The 23,936-nt window shown below is 33.3% G+C and overlaps 1 protein-coding gene across 7 annotated transcripts in view; it reads left to right on the plus strand.

Annotated features, from left to right (window-relative positions):
* Positions 1-23,936, plus strand: part of PCDH15 (protocadherin related 15) — a 751,961-nt gene that overhangs the window by 448,566 nt on the left and 279,459 nt on the right. For all 7 annotated transcript variants that reach the window (XR_014230935.1, XM_082339387.1, XM_082339383.1 and 4 more), the window contains 3 exons: positions 659-808; positions 11,516-11,709; positions 19,802-19,934. Coding sequence is in view for 6 of the 7 variants with exons in the window: in XM_082339387.1 (XP_082195513.1) it covers positions 659-808; positions 11,516-11,709; positions 19,802-19,934 (477 nt within the window). In the remaining variant the exon portion in view is untranslated. The remainder of the gene's footprint in view (positions 1-658; positions 809-11,515; positions 11,710-19,801; positions 19,935-23,936) is intronic.

The raw sequence follows: 23,936 nt of genomic DNA on the forward strand, positions 1-23,936 counted from the left end.
AGAGCTTTCAGAAAACCTAAAGTCCCCAGTTAAAACTTAGATACAGAGTGGATTTCAGAAGTCATTCAGAACAAGGATGGTAGTGTTATAGCACTGATTTTTTGGTGAGACCTTCTTTAAAAGTTAATAATGTAATTAAGATATCACTCTAAACAAATGCCAATGGGTCCTTTAAAAATTGTGATTTTGGGAATTATTAGAAAATGATATTACATGTTTAGGGCACCTATTTTCTTGACTGATATAAGCATGTTGGCTGTAAAAGCAACCGTTGCATTGTAAACAAAACATGTAGAAGTGGACAGTATTTTACTATTAATTTTTTAGAGGTTAAATAGTAGTTAACGCCTAAGAATTAGCAATGTTATTGACCATTTCAAGCCTCTAAGACATTTTACATATCAGCTTCTTTAAAATGTGCTTGCATTCAATACATTAAAAACAAAGCAGAATCCTCCATAATTGCTTCTTAGCACATTAAAACATTTTGATTATATGTACTATTATAGTTTTATTACTTCCTTTTATCAGCAAACATTTTAGCACCCTTTTAAAACTGTAAATTACATATGAGAAACTTCTTAAATTGTAGGAGTTAATTCTGTACTGCTTATGTTTGCATGAATTCTCTATTAAATGTATTTTTCTACCCCCAAAGATAACGGCATTTGATGGTGTTCAAGAAAGTGAGCCAATTATTGTCAATATTCGGGTGATGGATGCAAACGATAACACTCCAACCTTCCCTGAAATATCCTATGATGTCTATGTTTATACAGATATGAACCCTGGGGACAGTGTCATACAGGTGAGGATATTTGAAGCAATTATTTCCTTGGGCATCATACAATGCATTGGTGAAGACATTGCTGAAGAAATGAAAGTGAATTTCAGACTTATTGTATGGCATAATTTAGTTTAAAAAGCTTTAAATTTATGTTTACTTTTTGAATGAAAGTGTATCTACATGGACTTCAAACTAGAATTAACTAGATGTACACATAGCTGTTTGACCTTTTATACTTGATTTTTAAAATGTAATATATTGAACATATTTAATTAATATAATGAATATATTTAATATACTGAAGTTTCAAGCATTAAACATGTAGCTTAAAACTTCAAATTATTTTGAACTCTTGTAGAAATGGGTTAAATTTCCTTTGCGGATAAATACAAAGGACTGTATTAATAAATTGCTGGGTAATACTATTAGACATTGATTACCTGGACATAAAATAGAATCATTACAATGGGAAAAATTAAGATTAGATAGTAAATCGTATCTTTGAAAACACAGAAATCTGGCAAAATCTTTATCCTTGATTTATTTTATTTTTATCATTAGCTGTACTTATTACATTTAAATAAATTGCAAGTTATCTCAAAATCTTTTTTGTGCTCTGTATATAAATCATAAAGAAGTAATAATATTCTTCCTTGAGGATTTTTAGAAATCTGGTTGACTCTAGTACTTTCCAAACTGGCTGTACATCATAATTATCTAGGGAGCTGTTGAGAAATACAGATGAGCAAGATTCACTTCAGCTTTCCTGTATCTGAAGCTCTATAAGTAATACTTAAGTAATCAATATAACAAACAAACCCAAAAGGTTTAAGTTGCCCAGTCATGTAAAGACCACTGATTTATATTTTCCTCTACATCTGAGAGTCAGATTTAATAATTTGAAATTACTCTTAAGCCAGGAAGGTCATGATTCTTTATACTTTTTAGAGTATTAGAAAGGCTCCTAATTATTAACTAAAGTTTATATATAATATATATTATGTAACATAAAATATATAGTAATATAGAATATAATCTAATATATAATAGTATAGTGTATAATGAATACTAATAAATGAATTTGTATACCTATATATTTTAGTATTAGATAAATAGTTCAGAGTAGTAAAAAAGCATTCCAAATGCCTCAACAGTGTGCTTAAGTCTTTATGTTATGGTTGCTTTTCTCTCCAGCTTCATCTTTGGCCCTCTATTTCTATATGTTTGTTTCAGTCCTACTGAGCTATCATTTCCAGTTACCTGAATGTGCCTTGCTCTTTCCCATTTTCTCTAATTATCTCCTTTACCTTGACCTCTTTCCCTTCTATTTATAGCTTGATTACTTTCTCCTATTCTTTAGACATTTTACTTTCTGAGGAAGCATTCCTTGGTAGTTTTCGGTAGATAATTCCTAGTAATTCTTCTTCCTTAATAGTTCCTGTTCTTGCAACCCACCAATAACAGTAGTTTCTAGCCAAGATATTATGATACAGTGGTGTGTCCTCATCAGTGTGAAATGTATGGGAAGAAATAGTTAACAATATGTCTCATGGCTTTTGTATACTATTTTCTGTTAACCAAGAACACTTCTTATCTGATCTTTTACAAGGCTAACTCACTCTCATCATTCAGTACCCAGCTCAAAATATCACCTCCTCAGAGAAAACTTTCCTAACAGCTTAGTGTCAATAGCCTCCCTGCATACACACATACATATACACACCCTGTCACACATTCTTATTCTATAACTTTCTCTCATCACTTTCATAGCCAATATGACCTACTAAAATTATCTTTTCTTCTTGTCCCCACCCCAAACTAAAAACTCCATCAGTGACCATCTGTCTTGTTTGCTACTCTAATACCAACACATGCCAGACATACTAGTCATGCAGTAAATATTTGTTCAAAGGATGAATTATTACCTATTTTGCATGATATAATTGTTAATACAAATTAGAAATAATTCAATGCTACCCCTGTTTTATTTATTGGATTAAGATGTGCTTTCTTCAGTAATATAGGAAGGGGTAACATTATAGACTGAGCACTGAAAATTCACCTAAAAGTGCATCCATGTGAATGTCCCCTTCCGTATATGTGGGTAGTGGGGAAAAGGTTTCAAACAGCCACAGTACATTTTATTCATATCTTGGTTATGGCACTTGTCATATTGATGAAATCCACCTTTTTAACCCATTTGTCTTGAGGGCACAACTATAATTTGTTTCTGTATCCATAGTCTGTGTATCCATAGTGCCTGGCATATAGTAGATGCCTAAACTAGTAGATGCTTAATAAATGTTTATTTGAGGATGAAAGAAAGAAAGATCTGTAAACAAGTAGATCTGAATGAATGGGGAAGAATAAGTGTATTGGTCTTTGTTTCTAGTGAATTGATGGACCTAGAGATCTACATTTATCTTTACTGAGGCACTCTTTCATAGGGAGTAAAATTATGGTTTATACAGATAAAGGAATGAAAATTATTGTCATGTTCTTATTTAATTAGATCTGATTCTCATCCCTATAATAACATAATTGGAAATAAAAGTAAGTTTATACAGAAAAACCACCAGCAGGGAGCTGGAAAGTGTAACTAAGAAAACGATAGCAGTTATGTGGTGGAACCGTATCTCAAAAATGTTTGCCTTGGGGGATCAAAAGCTTATTTCTGGCATTTGCAGTCTACAAGAGTTAATTTCCCTTATGTATCTCTTTATAAAACACTTTTTGCCTTGCCTTTAAAGAGTCATATTTTATATATTTCCCTTTGAAAATCTATTTGAACATAGATTGTTGTTTTTGTCTATGTGCCTCTAATTTCTTAACTTATTTAAATGCCAAGAAATGAAGCTTTTTAATTAGTATTTTTAATGTTATTCTGGTATGTGGTAAAAGAGTGGTGTGGCTATAAAACATCCTCCAAGGGCCTAGAAATAAAAGGAAATAGATTTCCCAGTGAGAGAAAAAATTTAAAACAGAGCAAAGTAATTCAGAACTGTGATCTGCAACTGCATTTTAAGGGTCATAAAATGGGTTCTTATGCTCCATTCACCACTAACCGTTCAATAACCTGCCTTTCCTCACTAACTCCACAGAAGATCAGCTGGTTTTCTGTTTGGTTAGTAATCTGTTGTCAAAAAGAGTGAAAGTGTTAGAAACAAAGGAGACAATGAACATTCTCCAGCAAAGAGAGCCTTGGAAAACAGATTTTAAGTATTATAATCAGATCATTTTCAATGTAGACATGAGACTATCTTGGCCTGACGTAAGTACATAATTATTTGAGTCCACTGTCTTCTTATTATGAGGTAGCTGTCCTTGTCCACAAGCGTGGATCGGTCATAAAAATGTGAATACTACCCAGGTTCTTGTTAAAAGTTCTCAGTTATAAACTAGCCTTCTGACTTTATATCTATTATGCTTGCTTATTGTAAAAAGGAACAGGGTGAGTCTGACATGTATGGTTCATGAAATACACTTATGGGAGCACTGCCATAAAACAGCAACTGCATCTTTCACAACTGGAAAATTAAGTGTAAGCAGATTATGAGCACATCTTGTGCTAAGAGAGAAATTACTGGCATGAGTGAGTATGATTCTTTTCTTCAGTTCATGCAGTGTATTTTTTGCTGCACAAAAGACAATTTTGTAGGCCATCAATGAAATCTTCCAGGTTGACTCTAAATGATATCTCACTCTGTTGTCTTAAGGTCTCATTCACACATTGCTAGTTTTCTTGAAAAACCAGCTGCTCTGTATTAGAGATATAGATTTTTATATATAATATTAATATTTTAAAGATGTAGATTTTAATATTTGTAGTTAGCTATCCTGTCTGAACTCCAAAGAAGGTATTCCTAGACTTTTACAATTCTCTTAAATCAATGGTTCTTAGTCCTGAGTATTAGAGTTCTACCTGAGAAACTTTTAAAAATATTGATGGCTGGACTACACCCTGAAATATTTTTATTTAAATGATATGTTAACACACAGTAGAGTCACTTGGAGAGATTTTGTTTAATAAAACAAAGCAGCTCTAATATGTAGCTAATTTTGAGAAAAACTGCCTTAAACCTTAACAGTATTTTTGTACCCTCTGAAAAATGGAATCTTAATTTATTAAGATGGAGTCCCTCATGGAGCTGAGTCCTTTGATTGTCACCCCCACCTCTTCCCATTTTTCTTGTTTTTCAGTTCTTACTTTCTTTTTTCATGTTTCTTACTCCTCTTCACTGCTTTAAAGTTCACCCCTTCTCCTCACCTTCACCTGTGCTCACTAGTTATTCCATTCTTTCAATTTTATTTTACTACAATAATCTCTTCCTCTCTATTGATTCTTTCCCTTTGGCCTATAAGCATTTTTAAATCCTCGCATGCTGTGGTCTAAACACTCTTCCCAGATAAGATTTCATGCTACTATCTAACTCTGATATTCCAATGTATTCTGATGTATTTAAGCATTTGGATTGATAAATCTAGATAATTTATTATTTTATTATGTATTTATGCATAATTAATACATAGGTATAAATCTGGCCTTCGCTCACATCATACTACTAAAATCATATAAAATCATAATTCTAATGAGTCAAATACAGAAGTAAATATTTCTCAGTACTTAATCTATGTAAAACTCTCAAATTTACCCTTTTATGGAAAACCTCCCTGGTTCTCATCCTAGCTGTCTGGTGACTGAGGGACTTCTTGCTGGCTTCTTGTTCAATTCTCAATCTTTCAATATTAACATTTTCCAAAAATCAATATATAAATTTCCTCTCTTTCATCTATTCCCAAGTTTTCAATCATCACTTTTATGTGTACTCATGTCACCCAAAGTTAAATGTCCTGTGATGACCTGAGCATCAAGCTGTTGGACATGGAAAGGTGGATATTTGACAGGCAGCTAAAACTGGACATATTCTAAGATAAATTGACTAATACATTATCTTTCTTCCGATACAGAAACACAGACACACACACACACACACACACAGACTCAAACATACATAACCTGTCTTCTTTGGAGGCAATTATATTTTGAAGAGCCCAATTAATCTTGGATTACCCAGGCTTCAGGCCAGCAACTATAGTCATGTTTCTTTTCTCCCTCCTTCACCTGCATACATCCCGATGATTGTATGATTGTCCGGTTTCTGAAATTGCTGTTTCAGAATGTATCTGTCTGTCATCATTTCCTTTTCCATGCCCATGCACTGCCATAAATTAGGCTGCTACAGTAGACTCTGACTGACAACCCTATTTCTGCAGGTTCCGCACCTCATTGCTACAAATGATTATTCTGAAACACAGACACAAGTCAAAATAGGTCTTTATCCTACTGAAGGAAGAGTCTAATCTCCACACCATGTAGTCAAGTACAGCTATGTAATACTTCAAGTATTTTTGTTTCATCTCATGATACATCTCTCCATGTAACCAACTTTGAGATTATATAGAGGGTCTGTTGCGTTTAATTTCAGCATAGAATATCCTTCCTGTTCTATGCCTATTGATATCTCTCTCAGGTTTTAAAATTTAATCCAAATTATACCTTTTTTCATTCTTTTACACACAGTTCAAATGTTATGTTTTAAATAAAGTCTTTATTTTCATAGCAAGTCAGAATTCATTGTTCTTCCCATCATACTCCCACATACCTAGGTGGCAATTCTATCTCCCATACATTTTACTGTGCCTTGCACTAAAGTCAGCTTTTACGTCTCTGTCTAACCTACTGGACCATAAATTCCTTTTAGTGATCTCTAACCACCAGTGGTCAACACAATGACTTCCACACAGTAGGGATTCACCAAATATCCATTGAATTTATTCCCTCAAGTAATTTGCTCTCAATTAGTTTAGAAAGAATCTCATTCTAGAAATGCATTCTATTTGGCTTAAGAATTCTCTCTGCCACACACAAAGTGTTATCTCCCATAGCCCTTTCTCAAAACGGTCTCTAACTTCTTAGCCTCAGCCAGGCTATCCCTTTACTGCTCTTAATATGGAAAAATACATTACATTGAAAACATTCCTGATTACTAATGCTGTGTCACAAGTCATTGAATATTAGAGCTAGAAATTACTATGAAGATATTCCTTGTTCACAGACTGATTTTATAAAGAATTTGAGCTAGTACACTGATAAAAATTGGTCCAAATCCACAAAGTTTGTAAGTGGCAAAGTTGATGTTAAATCCAATTTAAAGATAATAGTATCTGTTACCAACATTTTAAATCAAGTATACTCCAATAAAAATTTTTAAAAAATACAAAAACAATTTTTAAAATAAGGATAATAGTATCTGGAACCAGACTAACCAGTTGTGTCCCTTTCTTTCACTTTGTACCCTATGTGACCTTGCACAAATAGCTTATCCTTCTGTACTTCAGTGTTCTAATCTTTAAAATGTTGCTACTAATAGTACCAGCTGTATTAAATTGGTTATATGAACTACTTCCATATGTGCATTGTAAATGATAAATCTTGTATAAAGTCATCCAGTTATTATTATTATCAATTCATTCTCGTGAATTATATAAAGCATTTATGATAATTAATATTCTTTACTGCCTTATCTGTGTATATCTCTGTGTGCCCTGTATATTATTTAGTACCCTGAGGAGGACGTATAAACATTACATATAGAATTATATGTTGAAATTATTTTTATAATTTCCAATATTATAAACAACATTAGGATAAGTCTATGTAGTATTTTAATGACTTTGACAATTTATTGTATGTCAAATAATGATATTGGTAAGTATATGTGTGTACATATATGTGTGTTTGTGATATCATGATTAAAGTTTGAGGGGTATATTTATTTAAGGTCTTAGTGGGGTTTAGTATTTTAAGCAAATACCAGATAAAGATTTGATGAGCAAACCTTTCAAAATTGTAAATATACTCTTACATTTGTACATAATTTTATGTCTTATATTGAAACAATTTAACTTTACTAAAGATCATACAATTTCTTACCTAAACCCGTTTGCATTAGAAGCAAAACTTATAACCAAACTAATGATTCTTAAAATATATAGTTTACTCAGTCGTGTTGCAGACTTTAATTATATTTGAAGTTTTATTATATTAAACATATTTTGTTGAAATGGCTGATATTCATTAAATTCTGAATACAAGCCCCTATATGATTTGCAAATATTTTGTATTTTTGTGTGTCATGCTGTTAGTGTCATATCTAAGAAACTTTTGCCAACAAGAGTTCACGAAGATTTTCTCCTATATCACCTGCTATGAGTTTTATAGTTTTAGCTTTTACATTTTACATTTAGATGATCCATTTTTAATTAATATTGCATATGCTGTGAGATAAAGGTCTCTGTTCATTTAAAAAAATCTTTTGCATATAAATATCTCAGCAGGTTTTATTCAAAAAACTATCTTTTCCCCATAAATTACCTTGGTATCTTTGTTGTAAGTCAGTTAGCTATAAATGTAAGAGGTTACTTCTGGACTTCTGTTAATCTGTATGTCTAACTAATGTCAAAACTACATCTTGATTGCTGTGGGTAGATAGTGTGTTTTCAAATTGATAGTGTAATTCCTTCTTCATTGTTTTTCTTTTCTAAAATGGTGGCTATTCTAGGTCCCTTGTATTTCTGTATAATTTTGGGATTAACTTGACAATGTCCACCAAAAAGCCTGATAGAATTTTGATAGGGGTTACACTGAATCTATAAATCAAATAAATTTAAAGAATTTCCATCTTAAAATATTGAGTCTTTATATCCATGAACATGGACTGTCTTTCCACATACTTTTAAATTTCTCTCAATAATGTTGTAGATTTTTTTTTTGAACGTCCTAGTTTTAATTCATGTTGATTCCTGTAAGCATTTGACTGTCTCCAGTATTTCCCCCAGAATGTTTTCAAGAAACGGATGTCATTTGGCTGATGTCTGCTTAGTTACTCCAGGCTGCTTAATTTATTGGACAGAGGTAGTAATTTATTTTAAAGATAATGTGATTAGTGGGGAAATTTATACAGCTAAATATTATATATTTTACTTTTCATACATGTTTGAAGTGCAAATCTGTGGATATTCCATTTGTGGGACCAAGTCAACATGCCCATCCTAACACTGTATGCTACAAGAACTCTTCTGATGATGGAAGTTTGATTAAAATGCAATGGAAGATAAAAAACAAACAAACAAACAAATTAAATTAAAGCGTTTTTATTTACGGGGCAGAATTTCCCACTAAATTAGGAACAGGCTTCATATACCTATAATCTCATAGACCACTGATCACAAGATCATTGAGTTGTTTTTGAATTAAATCCCCACCATAGTTTAGTTTCAGGGTTTTTCACAAGATGCTGCCGTGTTCAGGGTATTCTGAGTCAGTGTCTCAGCTCTCTTTTCTAATCTTGGACCACCAATAATTCCTTTAAAATATTTTTGTTTGCATGTATAGGGACTCAATTAAGTGGATTCTTGACCCACTCTTTTATTACTTAGTGTTGAAAGTCTGAAAATTTGTATAAAGCTATTTGAGTAACAAACATAGAATTCATTTTTTGGCTTATTTGTTAAACTTCCTACTTGCTAATGATTTCTGTGACACTAGTTGTGTTTCCTGAATATATTATCTTATCTGTGGTTGGCTGCCTCTGCAGTTTTGGGGTTGTTTCTATCACCTGTGCTTTGCAGTACTGTTTGGTATTTACAGCACCTCCCAGACGGGTGCCTTTTTCAATTTAATTATCATCCAGCTTTCTCTTTTCCAGTATCATTTATGGAAATGTTAAATAAGACCAACCATAATACCTATATCCCTTAAGCATGTTTCTCAACACTTCTTCTTAACTTGATGCATTGCTATTTATCACTAAATTCCTTTAGCCAATTTAAGTCCCAGGAAGAATGTTAATATTGAATCCAATTTGAGCTAAATTTTAATTAAGATTGCCTGAGACATTTTGTTAAGTGATTTACTATAATCAAAATTGATATCTCCTCTGCTACCCCTGTCCTCTAATTTTCTAATTTTATCCACACACAAAAGAGAATGAGTTTGTCTGGCTTGAATAGTTCTCCATAAATATATATCATTCATTCTGACTGTTTTCTGCAAATTGTTTCCTTCTCCTTTGCCTTTAGGACTATGTCTGTCATCCTCACGTAAGTCCCAAAATCATTTCATGAAGTGCCTTTCCTTCTGGCAGTCACATCTGTTCGCCCCCAAATACCCAATCTCAGACTTAGCTGAATGTATGTCTCTCTTCAGATTTCCTTTTTTTCTCTCAATTATTTTTGTCGCTGCTATTTCTATGCACATTATCATTCTAATTGCAGTGTATAATAAAAATCGAAATAGGCTATGCACAGTATATCCCCTTAAGCATGATGAGGTGTGTAAAGTACTTTGTTTACATTTCATTAGGATAGTTAACATGATCCTTTGAATGGGCCATTAATTAACACAGCATTTCTGAAATTGAATTTAAGTTTCAAGGTAAATGTGTACACTTGCATTTTATCTAAGAAAGTGCACCAAAATGTCCAATAGCCGCCCAAAGAAGTCTGTGGATGACAAAGAACTGCTACTTTATAGAAGTGAAACTCATGGATAAGAAATACATAATGTCAATAAATAAGAAAATTGTTTTCTGCAACTTTATTTATTACAACCCTGTGTGTTTTCTTTATTAACAGGAAACTTTTGCTTTCCCCTTATGTGTAAACTGAGGCCAGCTTTCTTTTCTTTATCTGTCAAAGGATGAAAACAGAAAATTCTGTGACTCTTTGTAAAATGCATATTGTAAGATTTCCCAGTAGAATCTTTTTTTTTTTTTTGCCCTCTTAAGTAAATTTATATTTATCAGGAAGTCAAGGAGGCTTATTTAATATATTAAATCATAATGACCTTAATTTGGCTTTATGAAATTAATAATGGTTATTCTCTTTTCATATATAACGACTCAAAATAGTCTTTAACTATTGCGTATCATTTGCTCCAAAATGATTATGAATATGTGCAAATTAGCCTTACAGATGCTCATGTGGTATTATGTCAGGGACTCTGAATTGAATCCCTTTTCTCAAAAAAAATATTTCTTGGGCTTGATATTCTAATTTTCTAATTAGATATTCTACAATTGGAGATGCATTTGTTTGCTTTTGAAAAGGTAATACTCTAAGCCTTATCAATCCTTTATAAGTCATTGTGAACAAGACTATAAGAATTTTTGCTAAAGCCATGTGTAAGTAAAAAGAATTACAGGACAAGAGAATCTCTGGGAGATGGGAAGGAAAACATTAAGACTGGAAAAAATTAGAGCAAAAGGAAGGATGGGAATAATAAAAGCAATTCATTTTTTCCAGGCCTCCGTCCTTATTAATATGTGTTTATGTGTCAAGAACAGGTGATAAGACAGAGAAAAAAAAAATTCCTATAGGGACGGGCTTTCCTTTTTTTTTGCTTTAGGAAATTAAAATAGTCTTCAAGATTCAAAATCTTTTATCACTCTCACAAGAACAAAAAAATCTTTCCTGATGTGATTGCTTCAGCATTAGAACACAGTAGCCTCAATTCAAGAAAACAAGAGTGTACATGTCGAGAGAACTTTTTTTACTTACTTTATGTGTGTGTGTTTGAAAGCAAGCTTCTTTTGTTGGGGGAAAAAAATGATACAATGGTGAAAAGTTGAGTCCCAAGAGGATTTATGTTGTTATTTTCAATTCCAGCTCACTGCAGTCGACGCAGACGAAGGGTCAAACGGGGAGATCACATATGAAATACTGGTTGGGGCTCAGGGAGACTTCGTCATCAATAAAACAACAGGGCTTATCACCATCGCTCCGGGGGTGGAATTGATAGTTGGGCAGACTTATGCGCTCACCGTCCAAGCAGCGGATAATGCTCCTCCAGCAGAGAGAAGGTAATTTATATCAGAAGCAATGCAGTCTTTTCATCGCTGCAGTTTAAACCCCATAATTAAGTTTAAGATGCACCACAAGCATTCTTTTATCTTATAAACATCTAAATTAGATCAGAAAATCAGAGAGACTGGATTCTCAGGAACTGCATATTCTTCTTTGTTCAAATTGTGGGAAAAGTACAATAAAGTCAAGATTAAACCACAAAATAATTAACTGTAGTTTCACAGATGTGAAGGATGCAAGTCTCTGTTGGGAGGGGGAGTGGGAACTGGGAAATACCAGAGGCATGTGTCCGCTTTATTAGTGAAAAGCAAGGCTGCTCATAGTGAGAGGTCACAGATAACATGTAACACGTGATGCCTCAGGGTTTTGAGGCCATCTCTCAGTGTCAGAGTAATTATTTTTAAAATTTTTATAAACATATACAATTTATCTAGAAAATCTATCTATATATTTATGTATATGTAATATAATCTCATAGATATATATGAGAGAGAGACAGTAAGAGAGAAAAAAGTAAAAAAGACTTCCAACTATTACAACTACATCTATCTGCCTCCCCCCAAGAGATATCCCTGAGATATCCCTTTTATTGATTTCTTGTTTGTTTCCAGATTTTCAGTATGCATTTTAAGAAAATATGAAGTTAATATTAATACATTGCTGAACCTTGCTGGTTTATTTTTCACCCTCACAGTGTATCTTAGGGTTCTTTCCAGATGAATACTGGATAATTCCCTTAAAACTTTTTATCACAGCTACATAATATTCCTTCATATATATGTAATACTGTTTAAGAAACCCACTGTTGATAGACTTTACGTGTCAGTCTCTCTTTAACAGACAATGAAGAAATAAGTAACATCGAGCACACATCATTTTGAATGTGTGCCAGTATATCAATAAAGTAAATTCCCAGAAGTTAGACCAAAGGGTACATACAATTGTAAGTTTTAGAGAGAACTGCCAAATTGTATTCTATGGGTCTTATAACAATTTGCAATTCTAACTGCCAGGTCTGAGTATGGCTAATTCTGAACAGTCTCCCTAGTATGTGTCATATCAAACTTCTGGATTTTTGCCAGCCTGATAGGTTAAAAAAATAGTATTTATTTTTTTATCCGTTTGCTTATGAGTGAGTTTGAGTACATTTCCTATGTTTTCCACTTTTGTTACCTTTTCTGTGAATTCTGTGTTCACAATCTTTGCCCATCTTTCTACTGATTTGTTAAACCCAGGTTACAATTATTCTGTATTTTCTACTAGTGACTTTGTGGATTCATATTGTATGTTTAAATCTTTGTTGCTTTTGGGATTTATCCTACTGTACAATAGGAGGTATTGATCCAGCAGTATTTTTTTTGTTCAGGCAACTATGCCATTTTTCACATAATATATCAGATGGTTCATCTTTTTACTCATTAATTTGAGATGTTATGTTTATTATATCTTTGCTTATGTATTTGAATGTGATTCTAGACTTTCTCCACTATTCCATTAGTTCAGCTATTTTTTTATGAGCTATTATCACACAATCTTAATTGTTAAGATTTTAAACTATGCTTTATAACACAGTGGTGTGAACTTAGCTCATTGATTTTCTTCCTTAAAAATTTGCTGGTTACTCTTTCTGTAAATTTTTTTCTTTGACTTTATAAAAGCTACTTAAGTATGTTTTTTTTACCATATTTTTATTAGCAACACATTAAATTTATAAATTAATTACTTAGGGTTAAATTATACATTGTTGGTGTTGAATCTTTCTATCTAAGAACTTTCTGTCTCTTCATTTGTCCATGTTTTCTTTTGTGTCCTTTAGTAGATTTTATTTTAAAAATATTTTCTTTATATATGTCCTATACATTTTTTTGTTGGGTTGTTTCTCATCTTTTGTTGTTACTGTAAATAGACTCCTTCTTCCTCATTCTTCTAATTGGTTGACACATATGTAAAAGCTGTTAATCTACATTAATTTTAACCCACTTTCTTATTTAATTCTCTTATGTTTTTGTAGTTTTCCAGTTCATGTTCCTACGTTATCCAAGAATATATTTTATAAGTAGTGATAGTTTGATGTCTTTCTATTTTTTTTCTTCCCTTTAATTTCATTTGCTAGTACTTCCAATAAAAATGCTTGTCTTGACTTTGATTTGAGTGGGAGTACCTCCTACATTTCCCTATTATATTGGTTTATGGTTAAAAAACATATTTTATTATGTTAAGAAAGCATTCTTCTATTCTTATTTTATTGACTTTTTAAAAATAAGAATGGTCATTTATTCAAGTCAAATAAATATCCATCAGCTATGAAGACAATAATGAATTTTCTTTTTGAGCCAATGCTAGGATGATTGATCTTAATACAGTTCCTATAATAAATCTATTTTTCATTCCTGATATAAATCCAAGTAGGCCTTAGTATTTTAATCTTGAAATAAACTGCTGGATTATATTTGTTGGTATTTTATTTAGTGAAATTAGTCCATGCTTTTCTTTTTGAGAAACTTTTGTGAAGGCTTTATATAGTTGTTATGATACTTCGTAAGTGAAATAAACAAAAACCACAAAGAAACACGAAAATGAATTAATAAGTTTGACGACTATGAATTAGTTGTAAACATCTCTAAAGCCAATAAATAAATCCAAATTTGGTTCTTTGAAATATAAATAAATAAAAACATAAATAAATTTATAAACTTTCAGCTAAACTAATCAATAAAAGTGGGAGAAAGTGCAACTTTACCTAATAAATTCTGAGAGGGAAATAACAGAAACAGAAGAAATTGAAAGAATCGTTAAAAGACCACTTTGCTTTAATAGCTGTAAAAGCTTGAAAAGATGGATGAAATGGATAGTTTTTCAAGAAAATATGATCTACCAAAATCAATCCCAAAGATTAAGAATTCTTAAGAGATCAATAGTATTTTCCTCTATAGAGGAAAATACTACTCCAAACTATAGCAGGGCTAGGCAGTTTGACAGATCTGTAACAAACCCATTAACCATTAAAACCTTCTCCAGAGCAGAGAAAAGGACATTGTTTCCCCTGCAGCACACCCACATGAGAGATTTTTCTCTTCACACCCCTCTTATCATTAATCATAGAGATTTGGCAGGACCCTGTAGTTCCTCATTGATATTTCTAGACTATTCTTTCTCCTTCTCCTTGATATTTTCTCTTTAATTTCATTACATAAGAATGTACGTAAGAATGTACTATCCAGTACTCCCTGCTACTATCATCTGCAGGTGACAGGTCCCTCCCCCATTTTCTCCTCTTATCTCTAACCTCATCTCCCACTGTCATCTACAGACCTGCAGGTCACTGCGGAAGAGTTTAGTTCTAGTCTGCTTGGTATTCATTTCAACAGTATGTTTGTCAAAATGCTTGGTGACTTCAATGTCCAATATGTGGTATAAATCATCTCCAAACTTACAGTCACTTTGGCCAAAGATCCCTGGAGCCATCCTCAATGCTTATCTTTCATTCAAACTCCAAATGTAGTCTTGAGCAACAAATCTAAGCTCTACCCTAAAAACATACTCAGAAACCAACAAATCCCCCTACTTTCATTATTAACATAGCAGTCCAAGCCACTGTTCTCTCTAGTGTTGAAAACCTCTTCTAATTAGAAGTCTAGTTAGACTTCTGCCTGTGCCCCCTTCAGTCTCCTCTCAACACCATGTACCTAAGTACATCTTGTCCCTGTAACTTCCCCTGAGAAATTTCTGTGACGTCTAATTTAGCTTTAAATATGAAATTTTTGCTCCTATGGATTTCTGTATGTACTTCCAAAATAGTAAAGTAGAACCTGTGAACACTGAAATGTAAATACAGCTTTTTTAGTGTGATGTTGGTGGGAGACAAAGGAAGAAAAGAAGGTTTTTGTCTTAAGTCTACTAGAGAAAGCAATATAAATACCTAGAACCTTCATCTTAGAGACAATGTAGAAATATAGTTACAAATAGACACCCTGTAGCATATGTTGACACATTTAAAAGAAAATTACCGTACAGATTGTGCAATCCTCTAAATGTCAAGGACATCACCTCAGTACCACTGAGTACTATTGTCATATCCAAAAAATTTGACTTTTTATCTTTTTAAAAATTATACCATTTCTGAAGTTAAAGCTTCTTAGGTCTATCTTCATAACCTCTTTTTATTCATATTTTATTTTGTTCTTAAAAACACAGTGTTATGGATGAAGTTTTATTCATGATACAAATAATTAAAATTGATTGTAATATTATAGCCTGATCCAAAGACTTGAAATTTGTGATTTCCTGTGAGATAACATCCTTCATTGCAAACCAAGGATGTTTTATACTCCCCACAGAAACGCACACACACATCAGATAACTAAAATGTCTTCAATTTACATCCCACTTTTGTTCTTGTAGGATGTGGGGAGAAAGGACAGGCAGATTTTGAATTCAGAAGCCTTGCCTTTTAGTTTATCTGTTGTTGCTAATTAACTTCATAACCTTGAATCTGTCACTTAATCTTTCTGATTTTCTAATCCTCTTTTGTAAAATGGGAGTTAAACTAGATGGTTTCTAGGGTCTTTTAAAATCATACGATTATCTGAGAAGTTACATCACCTCTCTTGTTCTACTTTGACCTCGTTACCAAATGCAAAATAAAAACTTTATGATTTTTATGTTTAGAAATAGAGAGTTATCTACATTATACTGGCTATATTACAAAAATAAATTTGGTATTATATAGATTCTCAGTTTCATGCATTTAAGACTAGCTATAAAATATAATAAAGTGTTCACATAGAATTTATTATAATTTATTATTTACCTCATGACTGTCCTGTTTTATTATGTGCTTGATCAATGATGTTGAATTACTACTATTTATTACAGCATTAATGATATCATTTTATTGTTAATACTCTGGCATTTTGTTTTAGGAAAGCTAACTCTGACACTATGCTGACATCAGGGATAAAAAGGAGATAGCATTTTAGAAGGCAATAGCTATCAAGAAGGTTAGTGCTTATTTAAACACATTGTAGTGAAGTGTCCGGATGTTAAAGATGAGAAATGCAAGACCTTGAATTATGATCTTCCCCAAATAACTCTAAGATCCAAGAATGTGTGTTTGTGGGGGTGGGGGACACGATTAGCAATTCTAGCATTTGAATTACTGTGGAGAGGAGCAAAGGAAGCAAAGGAGTAAGGGCAGATGAAGGAGACGGTCATGTTGGACCATAGTTGTTCACTGTCTTCTGCCTTGGGGAATAGTCTTTTTTGTTTTGCATTTAAAATTTTTCTTCTCTGTGGCAAAGACACAAGTTTCATCTGAGTTAGAGGTCCTTATTGTAGTGCTGTGGATATAAACAGTTTAGCCCTCTAAAATGGGAAAATATTCAAAGGGGGAAAAATAAGGAAATATACAAAGTACAGTAAGTTTAGTACAAATGATAGTTTTAAGAGCAGAAAGAGACCCATATTCTGGTAAAGATTTTATAAAGTACTCCACACCAGTAAGCTGAAGCTCTAAATATCAAAAGCAGGAAGTCTGTAACTTTTTGAAAAGAAGCTTTGAATTTGGGGTACAGGTGTGTTCTAGGTCAAAAAGAAAATGTTAATCAGTGAGGGAATCTCTTGCCTCCAAGCTTATTAAGGAGAGTTTTAGGTCAGTTTGTAGAGGAATCCCCTGGGCTCCTAACTTAAAAAGCAGGTGAGTCTACATGCTATACTCCCCATGAACTTCTGGGACAGTGGTCTTCTGCATCAAGCGTGTGTGAGAAAAACCTTGTATATCCATGGAAAATGTAGATTTGTGGTCCCACATCAAAAGATTCTGATCCAATATGTCCGAACCCTAACACTACCACACTCCACTCTGGGGAGGCAAGAGGGGATACTGTGCCTGTAGGTTTTTAGCCAAGAAAAGTAAAAAGATGCGATTAAAATGTCTAAAATATTTTAAGGGATGAGAATAAGGTAAATGTAAACTTATTTAGTTCATTCCACAGAATAGAATAAGAAGCCTTATTTTGAACAGTTAACAATAATAACTGATAAATTTGTTTTTCTATGTGTGTATATACTTAGATATATACACACACGTGCATACACATACACACCATACATATAATCTTATTTAATCCTTATGCTAATCTTAATGTTATTATTATTTTTAATTATCAGATGGAAATAGTGAAACTGAAAGAAGTCAGTTGCCTATGATCACATGTGGTAGCGTAAAAATTCTAACCCAGGAATATGTGGTTACAAATCCAGTGCTCATCGTCACTCAGCTAGGGTTATTACCAATGTGGTATAGGGTAAATGTTATAAGACTTATGCATAGAGAATGTGCTGGCAGCAAAAAGGAAGAGATTTATGAAATGTTTAAATCAATTGATAAATAACAGACACTTAAAAAAGTCAGGATTATGAAGGGTAATATCAGTAATAGTGTATATCTTGGGATGGCTGTTGGAACAACCAGATCACCACCTGGGAGGATAATAGGCCCACCTCATATTGACAATTAATGTATTCCTACAATATAAGAGTGGGACTCTTTGCACACTAAATTTATAACTTGCTGATATTTTTCTTTTTCATCTAGCCATTATAGTACCTATAAGTTAAACTTAATACCTCTAAGTTTATAAGCAGCATTTCATCATCCATTTTAATCTACTTTATTTTATCCTTAAAGCACAAGTTGTAAAACAAAATTGAAAAGAAAAGCAATTATATTTTGGTTAATTTTATTGGCAAATTTTAATAATGAGATAAAATCAGAGCAAGAAAGAATGCAGATACTTTAACTGATTATGAAGTCTAAGAGATTTTAATTTAAAATGAGATTACTTTGGAACAATATTGTGATAAATTTAAGTATGAAATTTTTTTGAAGTCACTGCAGCTTTTTAGAGGTGCTTAGTATTCTATAGGTATCTATTCTACTGAGAACATGTTCAGAAACAATTTGGACTTAGGCATAATATAAGGTGATAAGCTAGAAAATCATTTTCAGTGCCTATGATCTGTATTTCTCTTAAGGGCTTTTCAAAGTAAACTATTATAGAATAATAATCTCAGAAAAATGTTTTTGGTGACCATGTCTTTTAATTGATGCACTTAATGCAAAGAGCTTTGGGCTACTTTAAGAAAATTCTAGCCCCCAAATAGAAATTGTAAGAAATGTGTTTTGAATAAAAAGGCATGATTTTGTTAAAATAAATTTAAAGCATACAACTCAGGCAGTGGTGGTATGTTCTTCAAGATAGAAGAATAACTTTGTAAATTCGCATGTCTCATTGATATATTTTTGCCAGTGTTTCTTCTGTACCAACCTTGAACATCTTCTTCACCTTTTGCTGTGTAAAGAAATGTCAGAGTTTAGACATATCAAAAACGGTGATTATGTCAATGCTAATGTTTTTGTCCTTATAATAATAGAATATATTTTTATCCCTCAAAAACAATGCCCATCAATCTAAGGCTTCAATTAAATCTAGTTTCTAAATTTTTATATTATACTCTTTAAAGAAGACTTAAAAACAGATTTGGTTTTGTTTGCAACTATTTTACACAATGATTACTTTATGATACTGATTCTTGATATGCATTTCATTAAGCCATTGATGTCAGCAACAAAACTAAGAAAACACAGCCCATATTTTGTTTTGTGTGTTATTTTAATCAATACTCTCTCTGCTGGTTTAATAGGAAGAGAGCCCCAAGACCAGCTCTTATTACCAGATATCTATAGAATATTGTTTTGCTATTAGAGAAGCATTACAAAATAAAGTCAGAAGTCAAGTTAATTTATTAGCTTTATTTGTACAGCTATTCCTTTTTAATTCACACTATTAATCTAAGTAGGAAAAATATGTACCTGAGGCATTTGTTTTCCTTTTACTAAGATAATTTCATAAAACATCATCTTTTGGTGGTAGCTTTATTTTTCCATCCTTTCATTCTGAATTATTATTTCCTATAAAAATTCAGAATTTCCTCTCCTGTAAACCCAATAACAGAATATCAAATTCAGTCTGTCATTAAATGTGATGTAGATTTTTACCCCTCTTGTTTGCTTCTCTTTCTCTGCAGGCACTCCATCTGCACTGTATACATTGAAGTGCTTCCTCCAAATAATCAAAGCCCTCCTCGCTTCCCACAGCTGATGTATAGCCTTGAAATCAGTGAGGCCATGAGGATCGGCGCTGTTGTATTAAATCTACAGGTATGCTCCTTAGTGTACGTATAAAATTCTAGCGACAGCCTTGAAGGCTAATGGGTTTATATCTGTGCATGGTGGGGGAGAAAAGCTCACATGTCTGCTTACACTCTAGTGAATGAAAATTCCATCTGGAAAGGAAAGCAGGGATAATATGGATGGAGGGTTTCCACAGCTAATCTATTCTATTGATTGCCACTGTTGAAGAACTAACGTTAGCTGGCAGGGATTATCTGCAATCATTACAAGAGATAATGAAGGGATTGGAAACATGCACTTGAATATTTTGTACTTTGCATCCAAAGAGTCTGCAGCTGACTATTATTTTCTGTCTTGGATTCCTTTGCCCCAGCAGGATTTATTTTTGCTGCAGTGTTCTGTATAGAAAATGACTTTAGATTCACCGGCTGATGGTAGGCATTCGAATGCTGAGGCAGACAATTATATTCTGTGCCCATGGGCAAATCTTGTAATTGCTGTGCCTCGGTTTATTTGTTTCGATGAAGGGGGTAGCTTTAGGTGATATTTCCATTTGCAGCTCTAGATTCATGGGCATATGAGTTACTTGCAGAATCATAGCTTGATTTTCACAATTTATACATTCCTAACTAAAGCACATTTGGCCAGAAAATGCTGTATTTTCAACTGAATCTACAGCTTCAAGTTGGGCTACATGTGGTGTTGATAATAACTGTCACTTACCATAAAAATCATAAGGACCATAACATGACATATTATTTTACCTTTGGGTGTTCAGAGGACGGAGGATTTATCACCTCCTGGTGTTATATGGAAATGGCAGGAGGTGCTGACATGAGAATTCAGGAAGCTGGCCTTGAAGGTTAGGAGAGATTTTAAATGTGATGATTTAGGAAAATCCCAGCATCGATCTTTACCATCAAATGAGGTGACACGAGGCATCTTGCTCAATGCCATTTGAATACAGACACCCTCTCACTCAAACCCTGATGATATACAAGTGAAGATTCCATAGAATGTTTGTACTAGAAAGAATGTAAAAAATAATGAAACATATCAACCTCATTATCTAGATGTGGAAAGTGAACCTTACAGAAATTAAATGAGGCCTAACTCAGCTGATTGAATTATCATTATTTCCAAAACAAGGTTCATTCCATTATATCCCACTCATTATCTGAGGCTGCCAAAAATTTGGTTGACGTTACCAGATACTTCTCTTCGCCTCTGCTCTCGTATTTATTTTGTTGCTTTTTTCCAGGCAACTAGAGAGAATTTGCTTTTGTTGTTCATTTACTATTAAAAGATGGGAAACAAAATTATACGAAAGTAGACATATTAGTAATAAGGAAATTTGGGGGATTTTAATGGACAAAATAAAAGAAAAAAAACCTATAGTTTCTTTAGGAGGAAGAAAACATTTAGTTAAGTCATGAAAATGATAAAATATGGAAAACCAAATATGAAGACAAGTACCTTTATGGAATAATGAAAATCCTTCTTTACATATATGGGGATTTATTTTGTTTAAACAAGAAGAAAAGAAAACTAAATCTTAGATTTGTAAGTTCAGGCCAAGAAATTTTACATGTTTTATGTTTAAATATTTCTTAAAAATATGCCTTTGTATAATTTAACTTTCTATGAGTAAGATATAATTTTACCTGTAAGATGGCTCAGGTTTTGTTTCAATAAATCCCAGAAATATCTAGCTACCATATTATAGGAGAATAATTCTACCTGTGAGTTAAAGGTGAAAAGGAGTTGGCCTTTTTCATATCTCAAATCTCTCTAGTACAAAATCTGAGGAAATACTTGAAATGACATTTCTATTCACCCTTTGTGCTTCTGGTAGAAGCAAAATAAAGGGTGCCAATTACAGTGGCAGTCTCTATTAGAAAGAACTAGGGTGACACCATCAAGGCATTTTTCATAGGCCACCAACCATACACTTTTGCTAGTGATCAACTGAGACTGAATTTAAACTAGTGACCTAAAAGTTGAAAAGCTTCCATCAAATTACTCTTCCAAAGACTTGTAATAACAGAATGCATGAGAGGTACTTCTGGCTACATCCTCTCTTTTTCACACACGGTACTACCCACTGCTGACTCAAAGCTCAATTTAGAAACACAAGATTTGTGGGGAAATATGTTTTCGAAGATAACAGTGGACTGACTTCAAAATAACCTGTTTTGACTGAGATCAAAGTGGTTTCTTTTCAGAGAATAACCCTTGTTCATCCTCCACTTCCTTTCCTCTTGTAGGTATTTTCCTTTCATTCTCTCTAAAAGTTGTTTGGGAGGCTGTGATTTTCCTCAGCCTGTGAAGGCTGTTTTGCCTGGCTGCTGTATTGATGGCATTTAGTGGAGGAAAATGTTACCCAGAACTCTTAATTTTCGAACTTACGCTGATCAGGGTTAGTATTAGGTGGGTGTTTTCTCCCAGAGTTGGTCAGATCTTGCTCTTAAGCATGCTCCTCCTTTGTAATTCTGACCTGCCAGTGAAGTGTGTAAGACTGGTGTGCTGGAGCCAGAGCGGGCACTGAGATCATGACAGCAAGTTGTGTGCATTTCTCCCCAGCTTCGTGTTGAGTTGTGTCACATTGCCAGCTTGCAATTGGCCATGGTGGGTGTATTTATGCCACAGAAATTAGCAAATGCAACAAATCAGTACCCTCCAGTCCAGAGCCAGTTGTTAAACTTTTACCATAATACCCCTCTATATGGAGCCAATTTCCTCCAAGATTTAAATCGCTAAAATGTGTTGACTCCAACAGCTTCCTGCATCTTTGTCCCTTGAAATTTTGATCTACTTTTCATCACTCTAAAGATGAGCCAATGCTACCAAATAGGACTATGTATTATACCCAAATACAATAAGTCTCAGCTTTTTATTTATCCTTACAAGAGCATTGTTTCCATCCAAATTACCCTTATAATTTATGGCTCACAATCTCTTTTGAGTGTTTGACTCAGCCCTATTACCATTAGAATAATCCTCCTTTCTTACATACAGAATCTTCTTATACCATCACTATCATTCTCATACTCATATGATAATAATAGTTATATAATAACACTTAAGTGTAACTTAATGGGGCAGGCACTATTTAAGTTCTTTCCTTATTGTCTCGGTAAGGACAGCTAGGTTTATATTATGCACACACACTCACACTCAAAATTTCAACAATTTATAACTGAAAAGTTTATTTCCTACTCACACTGTTATGTCTGTCATGAATCAGTTCCAGCTCTGTTCATCATTTTCACTCAACTTCAGCCTTTATCTGTGGCAATGTTGTTCTTTTGACAGAGTGAAAAAAGAGGCACAATAAACCATACGCCCTCTCATAATGTTTCTCCCAGAAGTGACACAGGACCCTTCTGCCCACATTTCATCCCCCAAACCAAGTCACAAGGCTGCTAGTGGGTTAATCATGTGTAATCCTTCCACTAGACGCAGACACTAATTACATGGTTAAGTCTGATGTCAAGAGCCATGACTTCCTTTCGTACAGCTTTTGCTTTCCAAGTTACTGCAAACAGCAGTTTTGCTAAATGATTCATTACTGCCTAACATGATTTCCCATCCTTACAGCATCCAATAACAGTTTCCTCGCCACCTTCCTCTCTCTTGATGTCACTGCTATTTATTTTTTGGGTGTTTGTTATGGCACACTCCACTTTTAAGTACTAAATTGTGAATCAGTTAAAATAGCTAGGTTTTTGTTGCCAAATTTCACATTCTGTGCCCATCACTAGTTGGCAGTGACTGTTACATGCCACAACTCAGACTGATGGAACAGCCTCTGTCTAGAATTTTACTGATCTCTTGACTGAGGGCAGTGCTTGCTGTGGAAAACAGAACACAACACAACAGAATAAAAAACAAAACCTAGTTATTTGCTGCTACCCAGGACTGATGCATGTAATATCTACCCATATATTTTCTCCCCATAGCCAAAGAAATTCACATGGATACTTGAGTTAATAGGTCAAGAATGTATAATCTTCACATAGGCAAATA

The sequence above is a fragment of the Balaenoptera borealis genome, assembly GCF_965194805.1.
Source record: "Balaenoptera borealis genome assembly, chromosome: 10".
Taxonomy (NCBI): domain Eukaryota; kingdom Metazoa; phylum Chordata; class Mammalia; order Artiodactyla; family Balaenopteridae; genus Balaenoptera; species Balaenoptera borealis.